The sequence below is a fragment of the Mytilus trossulus genome, chromosome 4, assembly GCF_036588685.1.
Source record: "Mytilus trossulus isolate FHL-02 chromosome 4, PNRI_Mtr1.1.1.hap1, whole genome shotgun sequence".
Taxonomy (NCBI): Eukaryota; Metazoa; Mollusca; class Bivalvia; order Mytilida; family Mytilidae; genus Mytilus; species Mytilus trossulus.
Window position 1 is genome coordinate 49,932,429 of NC_086376.1, and position 22,058 is coordinate 49,954,486.

The 22,058-nt window shown below is 32.9% G+C and overlaps 1 protein-coding gene and 1 long non-coding RNA gene across 2 annotated transcripts; both read right to left on the bottom strand.

The window, feature by feature from the left end:
• Positions 1–5,349: 5,349 nt before the first annotated feature.
• Positions 5,350–13,224, bottom strand: LOC134715451 (uncharacterized). The gene is made up of 4 exons (XR_010106717.1): positions 13,151–13,224; positions 12,627–12,694; positions 11,856–11,920; positions 5,350–11,529 (listed from the first exon to the last, which is right to left on the bottom strand). It is a non-coding gene; the product is annotated as an uncharacterized LOC134715451 (long non-coding RNA).
• Positions 13,225–14,597: 1,373 nt separating this feature from the next.
• LOC134715450 (uncharacterized) lies at positions 14,598–21,613 on the bottom strand. Its single transcript, XM_063577626.1, has 2 exons — positions 15,212–21,613; positions 14,598–14,838 (listed from the first exon to the last, which is right to left on the bottom strand). The coding sequence occupies exon 1, from the start codon at positions 16,196–16,198 to the stop codon at positions 15,257–15,259; it is 942 nt and encodes a 313-aa protein (XP_063433696.1). The 5' UTR covers positions 16,199–21,613; the 3' UTR covers positions 14,598–14,838; positions 15,212–15,256.
• Between the last annotated feature and the right edge of the window lie 445 nt (positions 21,614–22,058).

Sequence of the window (22,058 nt, forward strand, 5' to 3'; positions counted from 1 at the left end):
TTATGGAAAAAAAAAGAACGGTTGTGTGACTGTTTATGGAATATTAAACTTATATAAGAATAAGGAGATATGATATGATTGTCAATGAGACAGTAGTTGAACTAAAGAATTCACCAAAGACCAAATGACAAAGCTATGATGTAAAAAACAACAAAACAATGTACGCTTCCAACAATAAGAAAAACCCAAACTGTATACAGTTAGCAAAACAAGACCATACCATCTTCAACAACGAGCAAAATCATTCTGCATAGTATGCAAGAAAAGGGCAAAAATAAGAAACTCTTGCAACATGATCTGCATTTACAAACAAATTATTACAAAAAGACATGTTGAGTGCAGGTGCAGTTGCTCTTTTGGTGTTCAATATCAAATTGTTTTATTAATATTTTTCAACTGAAATTTTTTTAAGTGTTCAAAATCTCACAACTGTAGCTGAGAGTAGCAATATGTATCGACTTGGTCATTATAAGATCATATGGATAAGAGCACATAAAGTATGTCAAATAAATTAAAATATAAAAGAAAACTTAATAATATATTTTTGAACCCTCTAACAAATAGACTTGTGTTGTTTCACAAACAACGGTCTACTTAAGATTCCAGTATATAGGCAAATGACATAAGATACTCTGTTTAAATCTTGCATAAAAAAGTGTAGCCTAATGGTATGCATATTTTGTAACTAACATCAAAAGGAATAAGTTAATGATGGGAATGTACAAATTATGTAGCTGCGAACAGGACGTTTATTATCAATAAATATTTTAGAGTCTAGCCAGGCTAATTTGACTCTAGTAGAAGGGGTAACTTTGTGGGAACTCTATACTTAATTTAAAATTAATCATTTACATTTATTTTGATAATCAATATATGATTATGCATCTTTCAAAGCGGTGAACAGCAACCTTTCAATTTATATTTCATATAGATATATAGGAAGATGTGGTATGAGTGCCAATGAGACAACTCTTCATCCAAGTAACTTTTTATAACAGTAAACCGAACAATTACTAGTGTAAAACCATTCAAACGGGAAAACCAATGGTCTTATCTATGTAAAAACAAAAAAACGAGAAACACTTTATATGAACCAAATACTAGTAAACAGACGACAAACACTGAACATCAGATTCCTGACTTAGAACAGGTGCAAACAATTGCGGTGGGATTAAACGTTTTAATGGTAACAAACCTCCACCCTTTTTCTGAAACAATAGTACAACATCACAACATAGAAAGACACACTATATTATAAAATATCAATTGGAATGACTTAACTCAATTAAAAACGTAGGAACACGAATTTACACACAATGGACGATTAAATTTGATCTGTGATACTATGTAAATACATAGTTTGAATGAAAATAAGGGATGATTCAAGTATAAAACCGCTGTGAAATGATAAAACATAATTTCAAAGCAGTGTAAAGGAGGTAATATTAACGCAACAGTGATAATTACCTCCCTTACATCGCTTTAAAATCATGTATTAAGAAATGTTATATTTTCTGGAGGTTTATTTTTAGAAGTTACTTTTTAAAAAATGCTGATGGGAGTTAATTTAATTTTAGCCTTGATTATGTATGTCATTTTTTATTTTAAGACTTTTATGATGTATTCAAATGGGTTATTATGTTTGCAAGCTTCTTTGGAAATTTGAATTGAGATTATGACCATTTCTTCTGGGAGAATTTTTTGGAGGAAAAGGTGGGAGGTTAAAAATAACGCAATTGGACCTCTTAGTCGTATTCAGCTGTGCTTGGCGAAGCAATTGTTTATGTTAATATATAAATACAAAGAAGGCTATCAAAGTAAATAAAAATTTCAAATCTTCGCAAAATGAGTTTGTGTCATGCTTATACTGAGTCAAAAAGTGAGATATAGGTATGCTGTTTTCAGCAAAGGCCCAATAGGTGTCGTCGTTGACAATTTATTAGTTTGTAATTGGGTCTAGTATATAGTAAACCATAAGTGGAAGGTCAATTATATTTGGTATGCAGTTGCATTTGCATTGGCACATCTTATTCCCATCGAGATTATTTGGCCCTGCCCCCTGAGTCATGTTCTATCGACTTTGAATCTTTTGCCTATTGCACATGCATTAGTTTGTGATTAGGTCAGTTAATAGGGAAACACTAGTGTAAGGTCAATTGTATTTGGTAATGCAGTTTTAGAAGCATTGGCATATCTTATTTCCATGGAGACGATTTGGCTCCGTCCCCATAGTCATGGTCTATAAATTAGAAAATTTTTATAAGCTAACATGTTTTAGTTTGTGATTAGGTCAGTTCAAGGAGAACTATTAGTGGACGGCCAATGTTAATTGCATGGTATTCAGTTGTAAAAGCACATCTCTTTTTCTCTATTTCATGAAGAATGTTTGGCCCTGCCCCCTCAGTCATGGTCTATTGACTTTGAAACTTTTGCACAGATTACATGTACATGTATTAGTTTGTGATCAGTTTAAGATGAACTGCTTATGTTAAGTCAATGATATTTGGTATGAAAACTTATTGGCATTTGCATGCATCATTTCCATGGAGATTATATTGGGCCACCCCCTCTTCATGGTTCATTGACTTTGAAAGTTTTACTTAGTTTACAAGTTTATGTTTGTGTTTAGGTTTGTTTAAAGGGAATAACTTATAATAAGTTAATGGTATTTGGTATGCAGTTGTATTATCATTGTCACATTTCTGATTGCTTTGGTTTAAATGGTCATCCTAATCCTGAAGTTGTAACTAGCAATTTAGTAAAATAAATTTGTAATTTTTTACGGTTGTGAAGGAGCAATCAAAAGAAAAACAGTGTTTGTGGATAATAAAAATTTGTAAGGGTCCGCGGAACCCAGTGTCTCTCCTACTTTTGCTGTTAATCACAACCTCAACAAAAATGAGGAAAAAAAATAATAAAAATATTCCTCTTGATACTATCTTACGATTGTAAGAAGCTTCTGTCCAAGTTTGGTAAAAATCTAGAATAATTAATGAATCTAATAAATGTTTTGAAAACTTTTAACTGCAGACTGTATGTGATGTTAACTGGAAGAAAATCTAAGTCCATTTAAAAGTAAAATACAGAAAAAATAGAATTGTCTTTTTACAAAATTTACTTCTGGATACTATCTTATGATCATAAATAAGCTTCTGTTCAAGTTTAGTACAAACCCAGGATAGTTTAAAAAAAATATTAAAATTTTAAAAACTTTTACCACAGAGTGAATGTTATGTTCCCTGCAGAAAAACTAAGTCCATTTATAAGTAAAATACAGAAAAAATAGAATTTTATTTTCACAAAATTTACTTCTGGATACTATCTTATGATCATAAACAAGCTTCTGACCAAGTTTGGTAGAAATCCAGTATAGTGTAAGAAAGTGATTAAAATTTCAAAAACTTTAACCTCAGAGTGAATATTTGCCGACAACGACGACGACGGAAAGTAGGATAGCTTAGTCTCGCTTTTTCGACTAAAGTCAAAGGCTCAACAAAAAGGAGTTTGGTTAAACAGGGTCAGTTTTAAAACCATATAAATGGTTCGATATTATATCCAAAAATCTTATAGACATCTTGTGAAACAATAAGACTGAGCAAGAAAAAAAATAATAATCAGAACAAAAGCAAAAGGTCTTTCCACGGAAAGGTGGAAGACCAGATTATTGAAAATTTGACCCAAACTGGCATTACAACACAAATTATGCATATTTAAGGGGTCATTCCTTTATCACTTTTATTGTGATGTGACAAAAAAGAAGTTATTTTGTATTAATAGTTTTAGCCCAAATATTTCTATGTGAAATTTGTAGTTTGTATTTTGGCCTGATTAAAACAAGACATGGAATTCTAAAGGCTAATTTTTACCCTTCATAAACTTTACTCCTTTAATCTCATAGTTACACAAGATTTTTTTTAAAAGTTTATGAGGGAAGCCAAGTGACAACAAAAGCTAATTTTCAGCAGAAAATTACACTACACAATCTACACTTTCCAATGAGCATGTAAAACAACATATACAAACTGACCTCTAAAACACATCTTCGCTATTATTTGTAATAATAGTACTATTACTGACTTTCAGAAGAAATATATATATCTAAATATTATACAAAATACCATTTTTATGGTAAACTTTTGGCATAACTAGTAAATTGTAAATGTGAAAAACATCAAATCCACTCTGTTTTTGTTAGATGTATTTTTATTTGTATCAATCTGATGAGTTATACAAGCCTTTTTCAACTGATTTTTATAGCTCTTTTTTATGTTGTACTGTTTCACCACTGTCCAAGGTTAGGGAGGGTTGTGATCCAGCTAACATGTTTATTTACCCCGCCACATTCAGTATGTATGTGCCTGTCCCAAGTCGGGAGCCTGGTATTCAGTGATTGTTGTTTGTTGATGTGTTTCATATTTGTTTTCCATTCTTGTAAATAAATTAGGCTGTTAGTTTTCTCCTTTGAATTTTTTATTTGTCATTTCATGGCCTTTTATTGCTAGCTGTCTATGTGGTATGGGCTTTACTCATTATTGAAGGCCGTACAGTGACCTATTGTCTCTTGAAGAGAGTTGTCTCATTGGCAATCATACCCCATCTTTTTTATACTAACTTATTTCAATAGATTTGGTCGTGCAGTATTATCATGAAAACCCATATTTTTAGCCGTAACTAGGGCATTTCTTGTTCAACTTTAATGTCAAAACCATTAAAATCTTACTTTCCCTCAATTATATGGTCCATGAAATTGCCTTGATATTTCAAAAATTTGTTCAAGCTGTACTTAAACCCTGGAGTGGAAATTATAGTACTGACAGAAGTACATAGGGATGGATGGACATGTGCATCACTATATACCGCACTTTATAGCAGGGGTATTATCATAGGTTTTGTCAAGTCCATTTTATATATGAGTCTATTCACACACAAAAAATATAAATAAGTCTAAATTGAAAACAATGTTCAAACATGATTGCGTTGGAACTATTGTAGAGTCGTCACTGGTTCAGACATACTTATATTTAAAATATATATAATATTACCGTAACTTCTTTCCCTCAAATATATAGGCTTAACAAAACAAATGTTTGAATTGTTTTAGATTTGTCTTTCATGGCCTTTAATAGCTGACTATTTAGTATGGGTTTTGCTCATTGTTGAAGGCCTTACCGTGACCTATGGTTGTTAGTGTCATTTGGTCTCTTGTGGAGAGTTGAGCCTTAGATGGCAATCATACCACATCTGATTTTTATCAATAACTCAGACAGCTTGAAGGACATAGGATCTTAAATTAGTCTTCTTTCCACTAACGATTAACTCTTTAAAGAAAAACACAACACAAACTTATGTTTGTTGACTAGCTCGAGTACAGCATATTGTGAGCTGCCATTTTATAAGACAAATTATCAATATAAACATACATAATACAATATGAATTCAATAACTTGTACCAGTACTAGAGAAATAATGTCATGTCAACCTTTTTCATTTGAATAACTATATGTATACCCTATACGCTCATATCTATTATAAGGCATAAATGAATACTATATGTATAGTGTTGCCGATAGCCCAGCAAGCATAGTGAACAACAGATTTCATTAAATAATTACATACATGCGTCTTAATATATAAATATATGAAAAAAACAATAACCACAATTATTCCTAATAACAAAAACCTTGAAATATACTAGTAGGTACAACTTAGCTAGAAAAAGTAAACCTTGTAGGAACAAGAGATGTTGACTTGAATGAAAACTGAATAACTGAACAAATGGATAACTCGATCATCAACGACCTCGCCGGCCAGGAACAACCAAACAAACCCAATAATGGGAAACTGGAAACCTGGGTCCGACCCATCGGTGCATTAACAGTCATATATGCTCCGACCCAATGCGACAAGTCGTCTCACGAGACATACTCGGACGTATATTGTTTTGTTTTGTTTGTTAATGTAAGTAAAAATGAAATCTTGTCTTTAGGACTACAACTATAAAATATATGGTACAAAAGTTGAAATAAAATTATGTTATTATATATATGAAAGCCATTCCACCTTCATAAAAATTAATTTAATATCAAAATACAAAATTATGCAAATCTTTGCTCTTTCAACATCCTTAAAAATACAATGTTCAAAATTCAAGTTAGAACTAAAATACATAAAGATGTCACTTTACAACTAAAATATTTTGATGCTAAAATTCCTACGCCTACATGTACATGTATTACACATAAGCAAGAAGACAATCAATTCCTGTTGTACTTTTATGACTGAGGAATTATTATACACACAATATACATGAATACAACAACTCATAAGCATAAATATATACACATAAAGAAAATCATTATAATGATAATTAATGAAGTATTTAAAACCAGATAAAATCAATATGTAGTGGAAAAATGCTTTGTAACTATTTGCTTGGAAGAACTGACTCAAGAGGTATACTTTGGACACGTACTATAATAAAGGAGAACTATTCAAAACAAAACACATGATCATGAAACTTGACACTCTGGGAAGATAGTGAAGGTTTTCAAAATATTTCCAACCATAATTCTATGAAACACGAGCAAAATTTAATTATAAGGCATCATGCTACAAAATACCTAAATAACAATTAATCTGCTTCCACTATTATAAAAATAAATGGTGTCAATGCGTCCATAGGGACACAGATGATACCCCTGCTAGCATACAACTTTATAAAGAGACATAACTCAAGAAAAGTAAAAGTGAAGATGTCAAAATTTGAACTTAAACTGAGTTTAGTGGTAATAAGCATAATATATACATTTCATTAAATTTAGTTAAGACAAACTTAAATTAAGAGAACAGAAACGAAAACATTCAGGAATTTTTCCATTTGTAAAGGGGCATAACCCTAGAATGGTAATCCAAGTGCTTGGAAGCACAGTGAATAGAAAAGATAATTTTAATTTACCTATCTATTTTTGGGGAGGTTTTGTTTTTACAATAATTGTAGACAGACGAACAAAGTGAAAACTGTAGGGCTCCCACATTCTCACTGGGGAGTCCTCATGATGTCCGTTTTGAGATATTAAAATTGTGATGATTTGTTTCTATCAAAGTAAAAGGGTATTTAATATCCAAACAATAACTGAAATAGCAAAACTTTTGAATTGTTTTTAAGCACTTTTAATTGGCGGAGAAAACTAGTGTATCTTTTTGGTTGGGGTTCAGAAGTGTAAAGAAAAGAAGTTCAAGCCTCAGGAGCCAACTTTCTGGAAATCTATTTTTTATACATGACCTGAAGACTGAAAATAAAAATCCACTTTTGTCAAGTAAACAAATACCAATTCCTAGTATGCAGCTATATACATTGGAAAACTTTGAATTCATTCTAAAATTGAATTTTAACTGAAAATTGTCTTAATGTATTAAAAACATTTTTTTTAAAGTATATATGAGGTTTATAATTTAAAATTGTTAAAAGAAATATTAAGAGTTTCAATTTTCACTTAAAACTACTACATAACAAAATAATTTCTAGTAAAATCTATTTGGTGCAATGAGTAATTATTTTATTTCAAGGATTTTTCAAGACCTCAAATATTAATTAACAAACTGATATTATTTAGAACAATTCCATTGGTGATTTCTTCAAATTGGCACAAATAATCTTTAAACATATTCAAGCCTGATGTAATTTTTAAAAAGAGAGGTCCATGAATTCCTTTTCATGTTAAATCAGTCAAAAAATGGGTCTTTTCCTGATATGCAACTTTTTGACATGGCTTAAAGTAACATTAGACAGTAGCAACATCATTACCTCCCCTGTTACTGTATCATATGCCCTTCACACCAAACTTATATCATTCTCCCTATAGATCTTGAGGAACCTTAGCTTTCAAAAAGTTACAGTAAGTTAAGTTATCATTTAAAGGTGCATAAACTAAAATTAATAAACTATTTTACACTTATAACAGTACTTGATCGTGTGTTGTAGTAATTTATTAGAATGATCTACTAAATGGTGAAGTGATAATTTGCACGTCACAATGTCAACAAGGGGAGTAATTATAAATAGAAAATGAGAGTTGGTATGCAAGTAAACTGTAAAAAGAATGTTAAATAAAATTTGTTGAATAATTTTTTAATCAAATTTTGCAGAGGTACATGCTTCCAATTGGCTTCCCTCAAAGTTACATACTTCTAATTGGGACCTCTCTGCCAGGGGTACTGCTTCTAATTAGCTTTAGCAGACAGAGGTATATATGTACTGCTTCCAATCAGCTTCGCAACAAGACAGAGGGTGTGTTCCCAATTAGCTTCACTAAGAGGTACGTACTTCCAATTGGCTTCGCTCAGACAACCATACTACTTCCTGTGATGTAATGGTATGGATTTGCAGGTCTATACTACTTCTATTGTTGAAATGGTACATAATTGCAATTAAATGTCGTCCAAATTTGCAAAAACATATTTTATTTAACATTCTTAATCCAGTTTACTGTCATACCTTCACTCACTCTCTATTTGTAATTTCTTCTTATGGTGACAAATTGTGAAGAACACATTATCACTTGTGAATTTTGTGCTCTTCTGTAGTTTTAATCCTGATGAGGGTGTTGTAGGAACCAAAACTTGTCTATCTTATTAAATCACTGCAGCAATCCCTCAGGTGTTGCTGAAACCTTAAATTCTGTTTTAATGTAACCCAACTTTACATATATATATCAGAGGCATGAACTTTAGGGATTAAATACTGGAGATTTGAATTGGAGATATTGATGGACATACTAATAGATCCTAATATTAGATAATTACGAATTAAAGAAAGAAAAATCTTATTTTACAGGTCAGATTAGCAAATATTTTTTTGAGGTTTAAAAAACCATCTTACAGAGAAAAGAAATAGCTTTTAAAGATCCAAATGAACAAGCAATATGTCTACAATGCTGTTATTTTTTTTACCTTAAGTAAATTTATGCAATTAATTTTAACAGAAATTGGAAACTAAGAATTTACTTATTGAGGTTATGTTAGAACCAAATGCATAAAAAATGTTCCTCAAAAGATCAAGTTAAAATCAGGAAACCTCTCATTCATTTTCCAATTAATAATAACTTTCGAAATTAACACTTTTTTTAAATTCATTATTCAAAATAAACCTAGCATGCTGTTAAGATAAAAAAATATGGAAATTTTCATTCCTACTACTTTTGCAGTCAGGATTCTACTATGTCAAAATTATCTCCCCTTATTTTTCAATCATAAAAATGAAAGCCAATAATTGACATTTACTGAAATCAAATCAGACAACCTTTGCATTAGTTGATTATTGTATACCCCTACCCCTTATATTCAATTGTTTGGATCAAAGAAACAATTCTTTATCATTTAAGGACTTTCTAAACAGTTATTCATTTTGAAGAGGACATGGGGCATTGACCAGCATATTAACTATTCTGCTGAAGTTTAAAACAAGGTGTTTGATGAATCAAGTTTGATTTAGGCTTATTTAAAGACTTGAGGCGAAATATTTCCTGTAAAATTCCTACACTGGCATAAGTTCTTTTAATGAGGGGAGATAATCACAAATTCTGATAACCAAGTTGATTTTATCCCATTTCACCATATATTAATGGGGGGCTTGTTATTTTATGTACATGTATTAAATAAAATAGGGGGTGCTTAAAAAAGCAATTTTGCATAATTCTATTTGGATGGAAAAGTTACAATAGCATACCACACAGTTAGGAAATGGTCCAAGGGGATGCATGACTAAAAATAAGTTCAGGCCAATTTAGGCTGTAACACATATTTACATATAAAAGTGCATATAGAAGCTTTAGGAAAGAGAAATTTGTTTCTTTATGGTTATTTCTATGCTTAATTGACATGATACAAAAAGTTTGAGTATAATAAAAGACTCTTGCATTGAACTTTTTTTGCAGACAGTGTACTTTGATGCAAATTTTATTTTTATTTTTTAGTGGAAATTCTGAAAACTTTCATTTAATGTTATTCTCAACAGGCATATATTTGAACCACTAACTATCCTACAGGAGAAGAAACAGTTTCATGTGAATTCAATAAAATACAAAATTTAAAATTACATTAAGTACACAAATTATTGTTTTACACAAACTTTTATTTTACATTCCTTGAAAGTAAAATGTTTCATCAATATTCTACAATTTTTTGGACTTGGGGTAACTCAATGAATGAAAAATTAAATAAATGCTTTGTAAAACAGTTCATTTACTCTGGTAGTGCTCAAATTACAATAGTTTTACAGTGTAATCCATTAAAAAACATGTATATGATACAAGTAGAAATAATGAACACATGTACACTACACAACTTGTAAAAACAGCAATAAAAACTTTTGAAAGGATTACACAGAACCCCAAAGTTTGCCCGTGCTACTGCCGTGTGAAGTTTGCAGTAAAAACCCAAATAAATTTACCAATAAAAAGTGGAAAGAAGAAATAAAATTATTTTTTTTCTTAATCAAAAAGATAATTATGTTCTCATTTCTATTTTCATAACATTTGAAAGGAAGGTTTTTAATAATTAAGCTGTTACTGGTCAAATATTATCAGTGAGATACAAAAAATTGAAAACCAAGTTTTGCTTTAGATAATATCTTTGGAAATAAAACTATGCTTCTGCTTTTATTTTTTCACAAAACAACCTTTGTCAATTTACTAACAAAATACTAAAAAATGAAGAAGAGAATGTCTAAGTTATATTGGTCAACACTAAAGAAACTTAAAGTATGAGGGGTTACCTCCCCTTGACCCTGTTAGACTTATGATCAATTACAACTGAGTCAAGTACCTGTAGCAATAGACTTGATATTTAGTCAGGAAATGTCTGTGACTGGTAGTAAATAAGGATTACTCATATATTGCTACAAGCAATCTCTTGAATGTATCATTATACATATATATCCATATAAAACCATTGCTATACTTAAATTTTGTTATCTTTAGATTCTCCATTCCTAACCACAATAACTTGATATTAAGAACCATTTTATATGTAGAGCAACAAGTAATAAAAATCAAAAGCATTTAATGGTAGAGAGAGAAATAAAGTTGAGTGAAAATTCAAAACACAATACATTAACCTTTAATAATTTAAACTTCCACTCTTGTAGAAAATGGAGAATCTTTACATTAGTTATTTTAGAATTTACCAACTACATTCTTTCTCTTATTTATGCAAGATTTATATGGTCCGTTTATATTGGAAACTGTTTGGTAGAGTTAGAAAGACCCAAAAGGAAATATGTTCACTCTTGGTCTTCTTCAGACTTTCAGTAAAATACATGTAAAAGTAAGGCATCTGTTTGGTAGTTCAGGATACTCAGGCAGGATGTATAGATTTGCAGTCATGTCAGTGTCAGAATGGGGATTTAAATCTTATGTCTTCTGAAGAGAGAGCGCCCAGCTGTCAACGTGTTAAGAATCTTCACAACATCTCTAATTTAGGAGTTTGGAGAGTAATCACACATTTATATCCTTCAGCCACAGTAATTGTTATCTGAAAAAGAATAATACTTTTCAATTTTCTGTCATATTTTCAGAAACTGTAATAGACTAACTGGCAACAAATAGCAATTAAAATGGGAATTACTTTATTTCTTTATTGAAATGTTTGAAAAGCACTTTACGCCAATATGGGCCAATGGCTTAAAACTTTATACAATTAAAGCAGAGAAACTTTTCCAAAATAATAATTTTTCCTTTCCTATAACTTGACATGTCAATCAAGAAAACATTAAATTGTAAAAACATTATAAAAATCATGAGAATTTACATGATCTTAAATAGAAAATTTTATAAATCTATAAAATAGTTCTTTCTTACTTTTAAAAGTCAATTCATATAGCCATTTCCAACATCAATCTGCACAGACAAGCTGTAATGCTAACCTGAAAAATAAAATGCTTAGTCATTGAAAATAGTAAAAATAAAGAATCACTATTGGTATGTATACTTAAGTACATTCTATAGAAATATATGATATATAACATATCAAGGTGAAAAAAGATGCAGAGAACACATCAATGTGACAATAATTGCTTCAATCCACTTCATTCGAACTTCAGTGGATAGTTGTCTCATTAGCAATCATACCTTATTTTATAACTATACATGGGAAAACAATCCAATTGGGTACAGGAGCTTTCTGTAAATGAGTCTCGGTCAGAGTTGTGTTTAGAAATTTTCTAATGATCACAATACTTAAAATTGTGAAAGATTTCCCATAACTTCTTTCAAGATGGTCAAATTAAAATGGTGGTACATTATGGTCAACTACACATGATGGAAAACAATTTGACCAAGTATGGTGGCTTTCCGTCTAATCGCAAACCCTCGACATCCTTAGACTTCAATGAAAACCACAAGTCTAGTTTTTGTCTTAAACGTCACAGTCTTAACAAAATTTAAGGGCATTTTACATGATCTGTAATTAATGAATAATAGGCTATTATTTAAACTAGGGGAACTATTTTTAATCATGACATTTGCATTATTTCTTATGCTTGAAATTTAAAATAAATTCCATGGTTATTTGGTATTATGATTTTTGAGCGGTTCTTATGTTCATAAACCTATGCAATGATTCTTTCTTACCTCAAAAGTCCACTCCAATAATAATTCTAAAACTCTATTCATACTAAAAAGCAGTAATCATTGCTAGCCTGAAAAGTAAAATGTTTAGTAAATCAAAAGTTCTCACAAAATATATAAAATCAATGTTGGAATATGGTTTGTAATATGATTGTGGATTTCCTTATTTTCTTCGGCACTAATTGGTATTTTTGTTGGTACTTTATTTCATGGTTTAGCCAAAATCTGCATCCATTAGTCTTTGCAATGACATGTCTAATCAGTTCAAATTTTTAGAACCTTCAGCCAACAAAAATAAAAGAATTGAACTCTTACACCATTAGGCCTAGTGCATGTTTTTTCCCCTGTAAACTTATTTTTTGTTGATAAAATTTGTTTAAATAGAGGAATTTTATACAGATTTGTATATTAAGACGTCTTAACACACTGATAAAATATATATTTTTGTGTGTTGCACTTTAATTAATTGTGAATGTGCAAAATTACAAAACTGGGTGTTGCCTTATAGATCATCAATATATACGTACTTGTATTTAAAATATATTATACCACAAGTCCTACTCCCCTTCATGAAAACATTGGCACTGTTTTATAACCTAAAAAGGAATTAAATTGACACAAATTATATATTTTACAAGTTTGTTAAATTGCCAGCCTTAATTTTTATTAATTATTCTGAATTCTGATTGCGTAATAGTGAGTTATCTCCCACTGAAAGAAACATTCTTGCTGTTTATTGTACTAGTCTCCCTTGAGATCAAAATTCTATCAGAATTTACTTTTCATGGTATAAAATTTTATTTGTGTACTGGAAAAACATTTATTAAACTGATACATATCAATTTTTTGTGTGTTGTAAATGTGCAAAATAACAAAAATGTGTGTTGCCTTATAGATAATCCTTATAAACTTTATCACATTTTTCCTGAAAATGTACAGAATTAATTGGCTTGAATACTTGCATTATTTCTTTCATGACAAAGCCTCAGACTTGGTTGAAGATCAATATAATAATTAATCTTCATTCCAGCTGCTATCCTTGCTGCTTGCTGCTTACATGGCAAAGCCTTGGACTTGGTTGAAGATCTAGGTAAACTTGCTGCTCATCTGCCATCTGGACTGAAACTTGGGACTGGCCGGCTTCTGGTACAAAAACTAAAAATTATAAGTTAGATTATATCTATAAGGCTGCTGTTGGTCAATATAAATGAAATAGACTAGTAATATTCCTTCAAGCTTAATATCCTGACCTGCATCAATTGGGCCATTTTCAGTGTCTTATCTGGTGAACAATTGAAATTTTGTTGGAACTTAATTTGGTGGTTTAGCCAAAGCCTGCACACAAGTCTTTACAATGACATCGGTGTGATCAATTAAAAATTTTAGAACCTTAAGTCAACAAAAAAAAAAAATTGACCTCAAATTTACAACTTTAAGCCTAGTGCAAGTTTTTCCCTGTAAACTTATTTTATGATGATAAAATTTGTTAGTAAAGAGGAATTATATACTTACTTGTATTTTAGATATATTATACCACAAGTCTTTAACTGATCCCCTTCGTGAAAACATTGACACTGTTTTATAACCTAAAAAAAGGAACTAATGTTGACACAAATTATATATTTTACAAATTTGTTAAATTGCCAGCCTAAGTTTTTATTATTAATCTATTCTGTATTTTATTCTGATTGCATAATAGTAAGTTATCTCCCACTGGTAGAGATATTCTTGCTGTTTATTGTACTAAGTTAGTCTCCCTTGAAGTAAAAATGCTATCAGGATGGACTTTTCATGGTATAAAATTTTATTCATGTCCCGGAAAACATTTATCAAACTGATAAATATCTATTTTTGTGTGTTGTAAATGTAAAAAATAACAAAATGTGTGTTGCCTTATAGACAATCCTGATAGACTATCACTTTTTTCCAGATAATGTACAGAATTAATTGGCTGGAATATTATACTTGCATTATTTCTTTCATGACAAAGCCTCAGACTTAGTTGAAGATCAATGTAATAATAAATCTTCAATCCAGCTGCTATCCTTGCTGCTTGCTGCTTACATGGCAAAGCCTTGGACTTGGTTGAAGATCTAATTCATCTTCCATGGAGTTGCTACTCATCTGCCATCTTGACTGACACTTGTTCCTTCCTTTAAGATTCTTTCCAGATCTTTATCAATGGCGCAATTGTCTGTGTCTCTGCTCTTTTTGCCTATAATTCATTAACCATTTTCATTTTTATTTGTATCAATTTTGAACAAACAATCTAAACAGTCATATTTTCCCAATTAAAATGTTAAAAATTATGTAAATATCCAAATTGTCAATATTAAGAGTATATTTGTTGTAATAACTTATTCAAAAATAAATGTGATGCATGTTTTATTTCAAATCCTAAATTGGGGGATCAGTCTATTTACAATTACAATGAATCTTTTAAAATTATATTTCTTTAGATATTATAAAAAATTATGGACAATTTTGTCATAAATTTCAAGTGGTCTTTAAAACGAAAAACGGATTTTTATTACCTAATAATTTTTTTCAAATAGTTTTAAACACAATTGTAATGACCAAATACTTACATCATCATTTTCTGCCAACTAAAATGAAACAATTTTCCTTCAGGTCTAGTACTGAACTTTCATCTGGGCTCCTCCATCTGTAATATAAACATAAATCATCTTAATAAAAGACAAACATGCAGACAATCTTATCTTAACATACCTGTCCTTCTTGATCCTTGGGATGCCACCTAGAGGAAACTTGGACAAAAAGGCATACAAACATATACACAATCTTATCTTAACATACCTTTCCTTCTTGATCCTTGGGACGCCACCTAGAGGAAACTTGGACAAAAAGGCATACAAATATATACACAATCTTATCTTAACATACCTTTCCTTCTTGATCCTTGGGACGCCACCTAGAGGAAACTTGGACAAAAAGGCATACAAACATATACACAATCTTATCTTAACATACCTTTCCTTCTTGATCCTTGGGACGCCACCTAGAGGAAACTTGGACAAAAAGGCATACACACATATACACAATCTTATCTTAACATACCTTTCCTTCTTGATCCTTGGGACGCCACCTAGAGGAAACTTGGACAAAAAGGCATACAAACATATACACAATCTTATCTTAACATACCTTTCCTTCTTGATCCTTGGGACGCCACCTAGAGGAAACTTGGACAAAAAGGCATACAAACATATACACAATCTTATCTTAACATACCTTTCCTTCTTGATCCTTGGGACGCCACCTAGAGGAAACTTGGACAAAAAGGCATACAAACATATACACAATCTTATCTTAACATACCTTTCCTTCTTGATCCTTGGGACGCCACCTAGAGGAAACTTGGACAAAAAGGCATACAAACATATACACAATCTTATCTTAACATACCTTTCCTTCTTGATCCTTGGGACGACACCTAGAGGAAACTTGGACAAAAAGGCATACAAACATATACACAATCTTATCTTAACATACCTTTCCTTCTGATCCTTGGGACGCCACCTAGAGGAAACTTGGACAAAAAGGCATACAAACATATACACAATCTTATCTTAACATACCTTTCCTTCTGATCCTTGGGACGCCACCTAGAGGAAACTTGGACAAAAAGGCATACAAACATATACACAATCTTATCTTAACATACCTTTCCTTCTTGATCCTTGGGACGCCACCTAGAGGTAAATTGGACAAAAGGCATACAAACATATACACAATCTTATTTTAACATACCTCCCTTCTTGATCCTTGGGACGCCACCTAGAGGAAACTTGGACAAAAAGGCATACAAACATATACACAATCTTATCTTAACATACCTTTCCTTCTTGATCCTTGGGACGCCACCTAGAGGAAACTTGGACAAAAAGGCATACAAATATATACACAATCTTATCTTAACATACCTTTCCTTCTTGATCCTTGGGAGGCCACCTAGAGGAAACTTGGACAAAAAGGCATACAAACATATACACAATCTTATCTTAACATACCTTTCCTTCTTGATCCTTGGGACGCCACCTAGAGGAAACTTGGACAAAAAGGCATACAAACATATACACAATCTTATCTTAACATACCTTTCCTTCTTGATCCTTGGGACGCCACCTAGAGGAAACTTGGACAAAAAGGCATACAAACATATACACAATCTTATCTTAACATACCTTTCCTTCTTGATCCTTGGGACGCCACCTAGAGGAAACTTGGACAAAAAGGCATACAAACATGTACACAATCTTATCTTAACATACCTTTCCTTCTTGATCCTTGGGAAGCCACCTAGAGGAAACTTGGACAAAAAGGCATACAAACATATACACAATCTTATCTTAACATACCTTTCCTTCTTGATCCTTGGGACGCCACCTAGAGGAAACTTGGACAAAAAGGCATACAAACATATACACAATCTTATCTTAACATACCTTTCCTTCTTGATCCTTGGGACGACACCTAGAGGAAACTTGGACAAAAAGGCATACAAACATATACACAATCTTATCTTAACATACCTTTCCTTCTGATCCTTGGGACGCCACCTAGAGGAAACTTGGACAAAAAGGCATACAAACATATACACAATCTTATCTTAACATACCTTTCCTTCTTGATCCTTGGGACGCCACCTAGAGGTAAATTGGACAAAAGGCATACAAACATATACACAATCTTATTTTAACATACCTCCCTTCTTGATCCTTGGGACGCCACCTAGAGGAAACTTGGACAAAAAGGCATACAAACATATACACAATCTTATCTTAACATACCTTTCCTTCTCGATCCTTGGGACGCCACCTAGAGGAAACTTGGACAAAAAGGCATACAAACATATACACAATCTTATCTTAACATACCTTTCCTTCTTGATCCTTGGGACGCCACCTAGAGGAAACTTGGACAAAAAGGCATACAAACATATACACAATCTTATCTTAACATACCTTTCCTTCTTGATCCTTTGGACGCCACCTAGAGGAAACTTGGACAAAAAGGCATACAAACATATACACAATCTTATCTTAACATACCTTTCCTTCTTGATCCTTGGGACACCACCTAGAGGAAACTTGGACAAAAAGGCATACAAACATCTACACAATCTTATCTTAACATACCTTTCCTTCTTGATCCTTGGGAAGCCACCTAGAGGAAACTTGGACAAAAAGGCATACAAACATATACACAATCTTATCTTAACATACCTTTCCTTCTTGATCCTTGGGACGCCACCTAGAGGAAACTTGGACAAAAAGGCATACAAACATATACACAATCTTATCTTAACATACCTTTCCTTCTTGATCCTTGGTATGCCACCTAGAGGAACTTGGACAAAAAGGCATAAAAATATATACACAATCTTATCTTAACATACCTGTCCTTCTTGATTCTTGGGACACCACCTAGAGGAAACTTGGACAAAAAGGCATACAAATATATACACAATCTTATCTTAACATACCTTTCCTTCTTGATCCTTGGGACAACACCTAGAGGAAACTTGGACAAAAAGGCATACAAACATATACACAATCTTATCTTAACATACCTTTCCTTCTGATCCTTGGGACGCCACCTAGAGGAAACTTGGACAAAAAGGCATACAAACATATACACAATCTTATCTTAACATACCTTTCCTTCTGATCCTTGGGACGCCACCTAGAGGAAACTTGGACAAAAAGGCATACAAACATATACACAATCTTATCTTAACATACCTTTCCTTCTTGATCCTTGGGACGCCACCTAGAGGAAACTTGGACAAAAAGGCATACAAACATATACACAATCTTATCTTAACATACCTTTCCTTCTTGATCCTTGGGACGACACCTAGAGGAAACTTGGACAAAAAGGCATACAAACATATACACAATCTTATCTTAACATACCTTTCCTTCTGATCCTTGGGACGCCACCTAGAGGAAACTTGGACAAAAAGGCATACAAACATATACACAATCTTATCTTAACATACCTTTCCTTCTTGATCCTTGGGACGCCACCTAGAGGAAACTTGGACAAAAGGCATACAAACATATACACAATCTTATTTTAACATACCTTTCCTTCTTGATCCTTGGGACGCCACCTAGAGGAAACTTGGACAAAAAGGCATACAAACATATACACAATCTTATCTTAACATACCTTTCCTTCTCGATCCTTGGGACGCCACCTAGAGGAAACTTGGACAAAAAGGCATACAAACATATACACAATCTTATCTTAACATACCTTTCCTTCTTGATCCTTGGGACGCCACCTAGAGGAAACTTGGACAAAAAGGCATACAAACATATACACAATCTTATCTTAACATACCTTTCCTTCTGATCCTTGGGACGCCACCTAGAGGAAACTTGGACAAAAAGGCATACAAACATATACACAATCTTATCTTAACATACCTTTCCTTCTTGATCCTTGGGACGCCACCTAGAAAAAACTTGGACAAAAAGGCATACAAACATATACACAATCTTATCTTAACATACCTTTCCTTCTTGATCCTTGGGACGACACCTAGAGGAAACTTGGACAAAAAGGCATACAAACATATACACAATCTTATCTTAACATACCTTTCCTCCTTGGGACGCCACCTAGAGGAAACTTGGACAAAAAGGCATACAAACATATACACAATCTTATCTTAACATACCTTTCCTTCTTGATCCTTGGGACACCACCTAGAGGAAACTTGGACAAAAAGGCATACAAACATATACACAATCTTATCTTAACATACCTTTCCTTCTTGATCCTTGGTATGCCACCTAGAGGAAACTTGGACAAAAAGGCATAAAAATATATACACAATCTTATCTTAACATACCTGTCCTTCTTGATTCTTGGGACACCACCTAGAGGAAACTTGGACAAAAAGGCATACAAATATATACACAATCTTATCTTAACATACCTTTCCTTCTTGATCCTTGGGACGACACCTAGAGGAAACTTGGACAAAAAGGCATACAAACATATACACAATCTTATCTTAACATACCTTTCCTTCTGATCCTTGGGACGCCACCTAGAGGAAACTTGGACAAAAAGGCATACAAACATATACACAATCTTATCTTAACATACCTTTCCTTCTTGATCCTTGGGACGCCACCTAGAAAAAACTTGGACAAAAAGGCATACAAACATATACACAATCTTATCTTAACATACCTTTCCTTCTTGATCCTTGGGACGCCACCTAGAGGAAACTTGGACAAAAGGCATACAAACATATACACAATCTTATCTTAACATACCTTTCCTTCTTGATCCTTGGGACGCCACCTAGAGGAAACTTGGACAAAAAGGCATACAAACATATACACAATCTTATCTTAACATACCTTTCCTTCTGATCCTTGGGACGCCACCTAGAGGAAACTTGGACAAAAAGGCATACAAACATATACACAATCTTATCTTAACATACCTTTCCTTCTTGATCCTTGGGACGCCACCTAGAAAAAACTTGGACAAAAAGGCATACAAACATATACACAATCTTATCTTAACATACCTTTCCTTCTTGATCCTTGGGACGCCACCTAGAGGAAACTTGGACAAAAAGGCATAAAAATATATACACAATCTTATCTTAACATACCTGTCCTTCTTGATTCTTGGGACACCACCTAGAGGAAACTTGGACAAAAAGGCATACAAATATATACACAATCTTATCTTAACATACCTTTCCTTCTTGATCCTTGGGACGACACCTAGAGGAAACTTGGACAAAAAGGCATACAAACATATACACAATCTTATCTTAACATACCTTTCCTTCTGATCCTTGGGACGCCACCTAGAGGAAACTTGGACAAAAAGGCATACAAACATATACACAATCTTATCTTAACATACCTTTCCTTCTTGATCCTTGGGACGCCACCTAGAAAAAACTTGGACAAAAAGGCATACAAACATATACACAATCTTATCTTAACATACCTTTCCTTCTTGATCCTTGGGACGCCACCTAGAGGAAACTTGGACAAAAGGCATACAAACATATACACAATCTTATCTTAACATACCTTTCCTTCTTGATCCTTGGGACGCCACCTAGAGGAAACTTGGACAAAAAGGCATACAAACATATACACAATCTTATCTTAACATACCTTTCCTTCTTGATCCTTGGGACGCCACCTAGAGGAAACTTGGACAAAAAGGCATACAAACATATACACAATCTTATCTTAACATACCTTTCCTTCTTGATCCTTGGGACGCCACCTAGAGGAAACTTGGACAAAAAGGCATACAAACATATACACAATCTTATCTTAACATACCTTTCCTTCTTGATCCTTGGGACGCCACCTAGAGGAAACTTGGACAAAAAGGCATACAAACATATACACAATCTTATCTTAACACACCTTTCCTTCTTGATCCTTGGGACACCACCTAGAGGAAACTTGGACAAAAAGGCATACAAATATATACACAATCTTATCTTAACATACCTTTCCTTCTTGATCCTTGGGACGACACCTAGAGGAAACTTGGACAAAAAGGCATACAAACATATACACAATCTTATCTTAACATACCTTTCCTTCTGATCCTTGGGACGCCACCTAGAGGAAACTTGGACAAAAAGGCATACAAACATATACACAATCTTATCTTAACATACCTTTCCTTCTTGATCCTTGGGACGCCACCTAGAAAAAACTTGGACAAAAAGGCATACAAACATATACACAATCTTATCTTAACATACCTTTCCTTCTTGATCCTTGGGACGCCACCTAGAGGAAACTTGGACAAAAGGCATACAAACATATACACAATCTTATCTTAACATACCTTTCCTTCTTGATCCTTGGGACGCCACCTAGAGGAAACTTGGACAAAAAGGCATACAAACATATACACAATCTTATCTTAACATACCTTTCCTTCTGATCCTTGGGACGCCACCTAGAGGAAACTTGGACAAAAAGGCATACACACATATACACAATCTTATCTTAACATACCTTTCCTTCTTGATCCTTGGGACGCCACCTAGAAAAAACTTGGACAAAAAGGCATACAAACATATACACAATCTTATCTTAACATACCTTTCCTTCTTGATCCTTGGGACGCCACCTAGAGGAAACTTGGACAAAAAGGCATAAAAATATATACACAATCTTATCTTAACATACCTGTCCTTCTTGATTCTTGGGACACCACCTAGAGGAAACTTGGACAAAAAGGCATACAAATATATACACAATCTTATCTTAACATACCTTTCCTTCTTGATCCTTGGGACGACACCTAGAGGAAACTTGGACAAAAAGGCATACAAACATATACACAATCTTATCTTAACATACCTTTCCTTCTGATCCTTGGGACGCCACCTAGAGG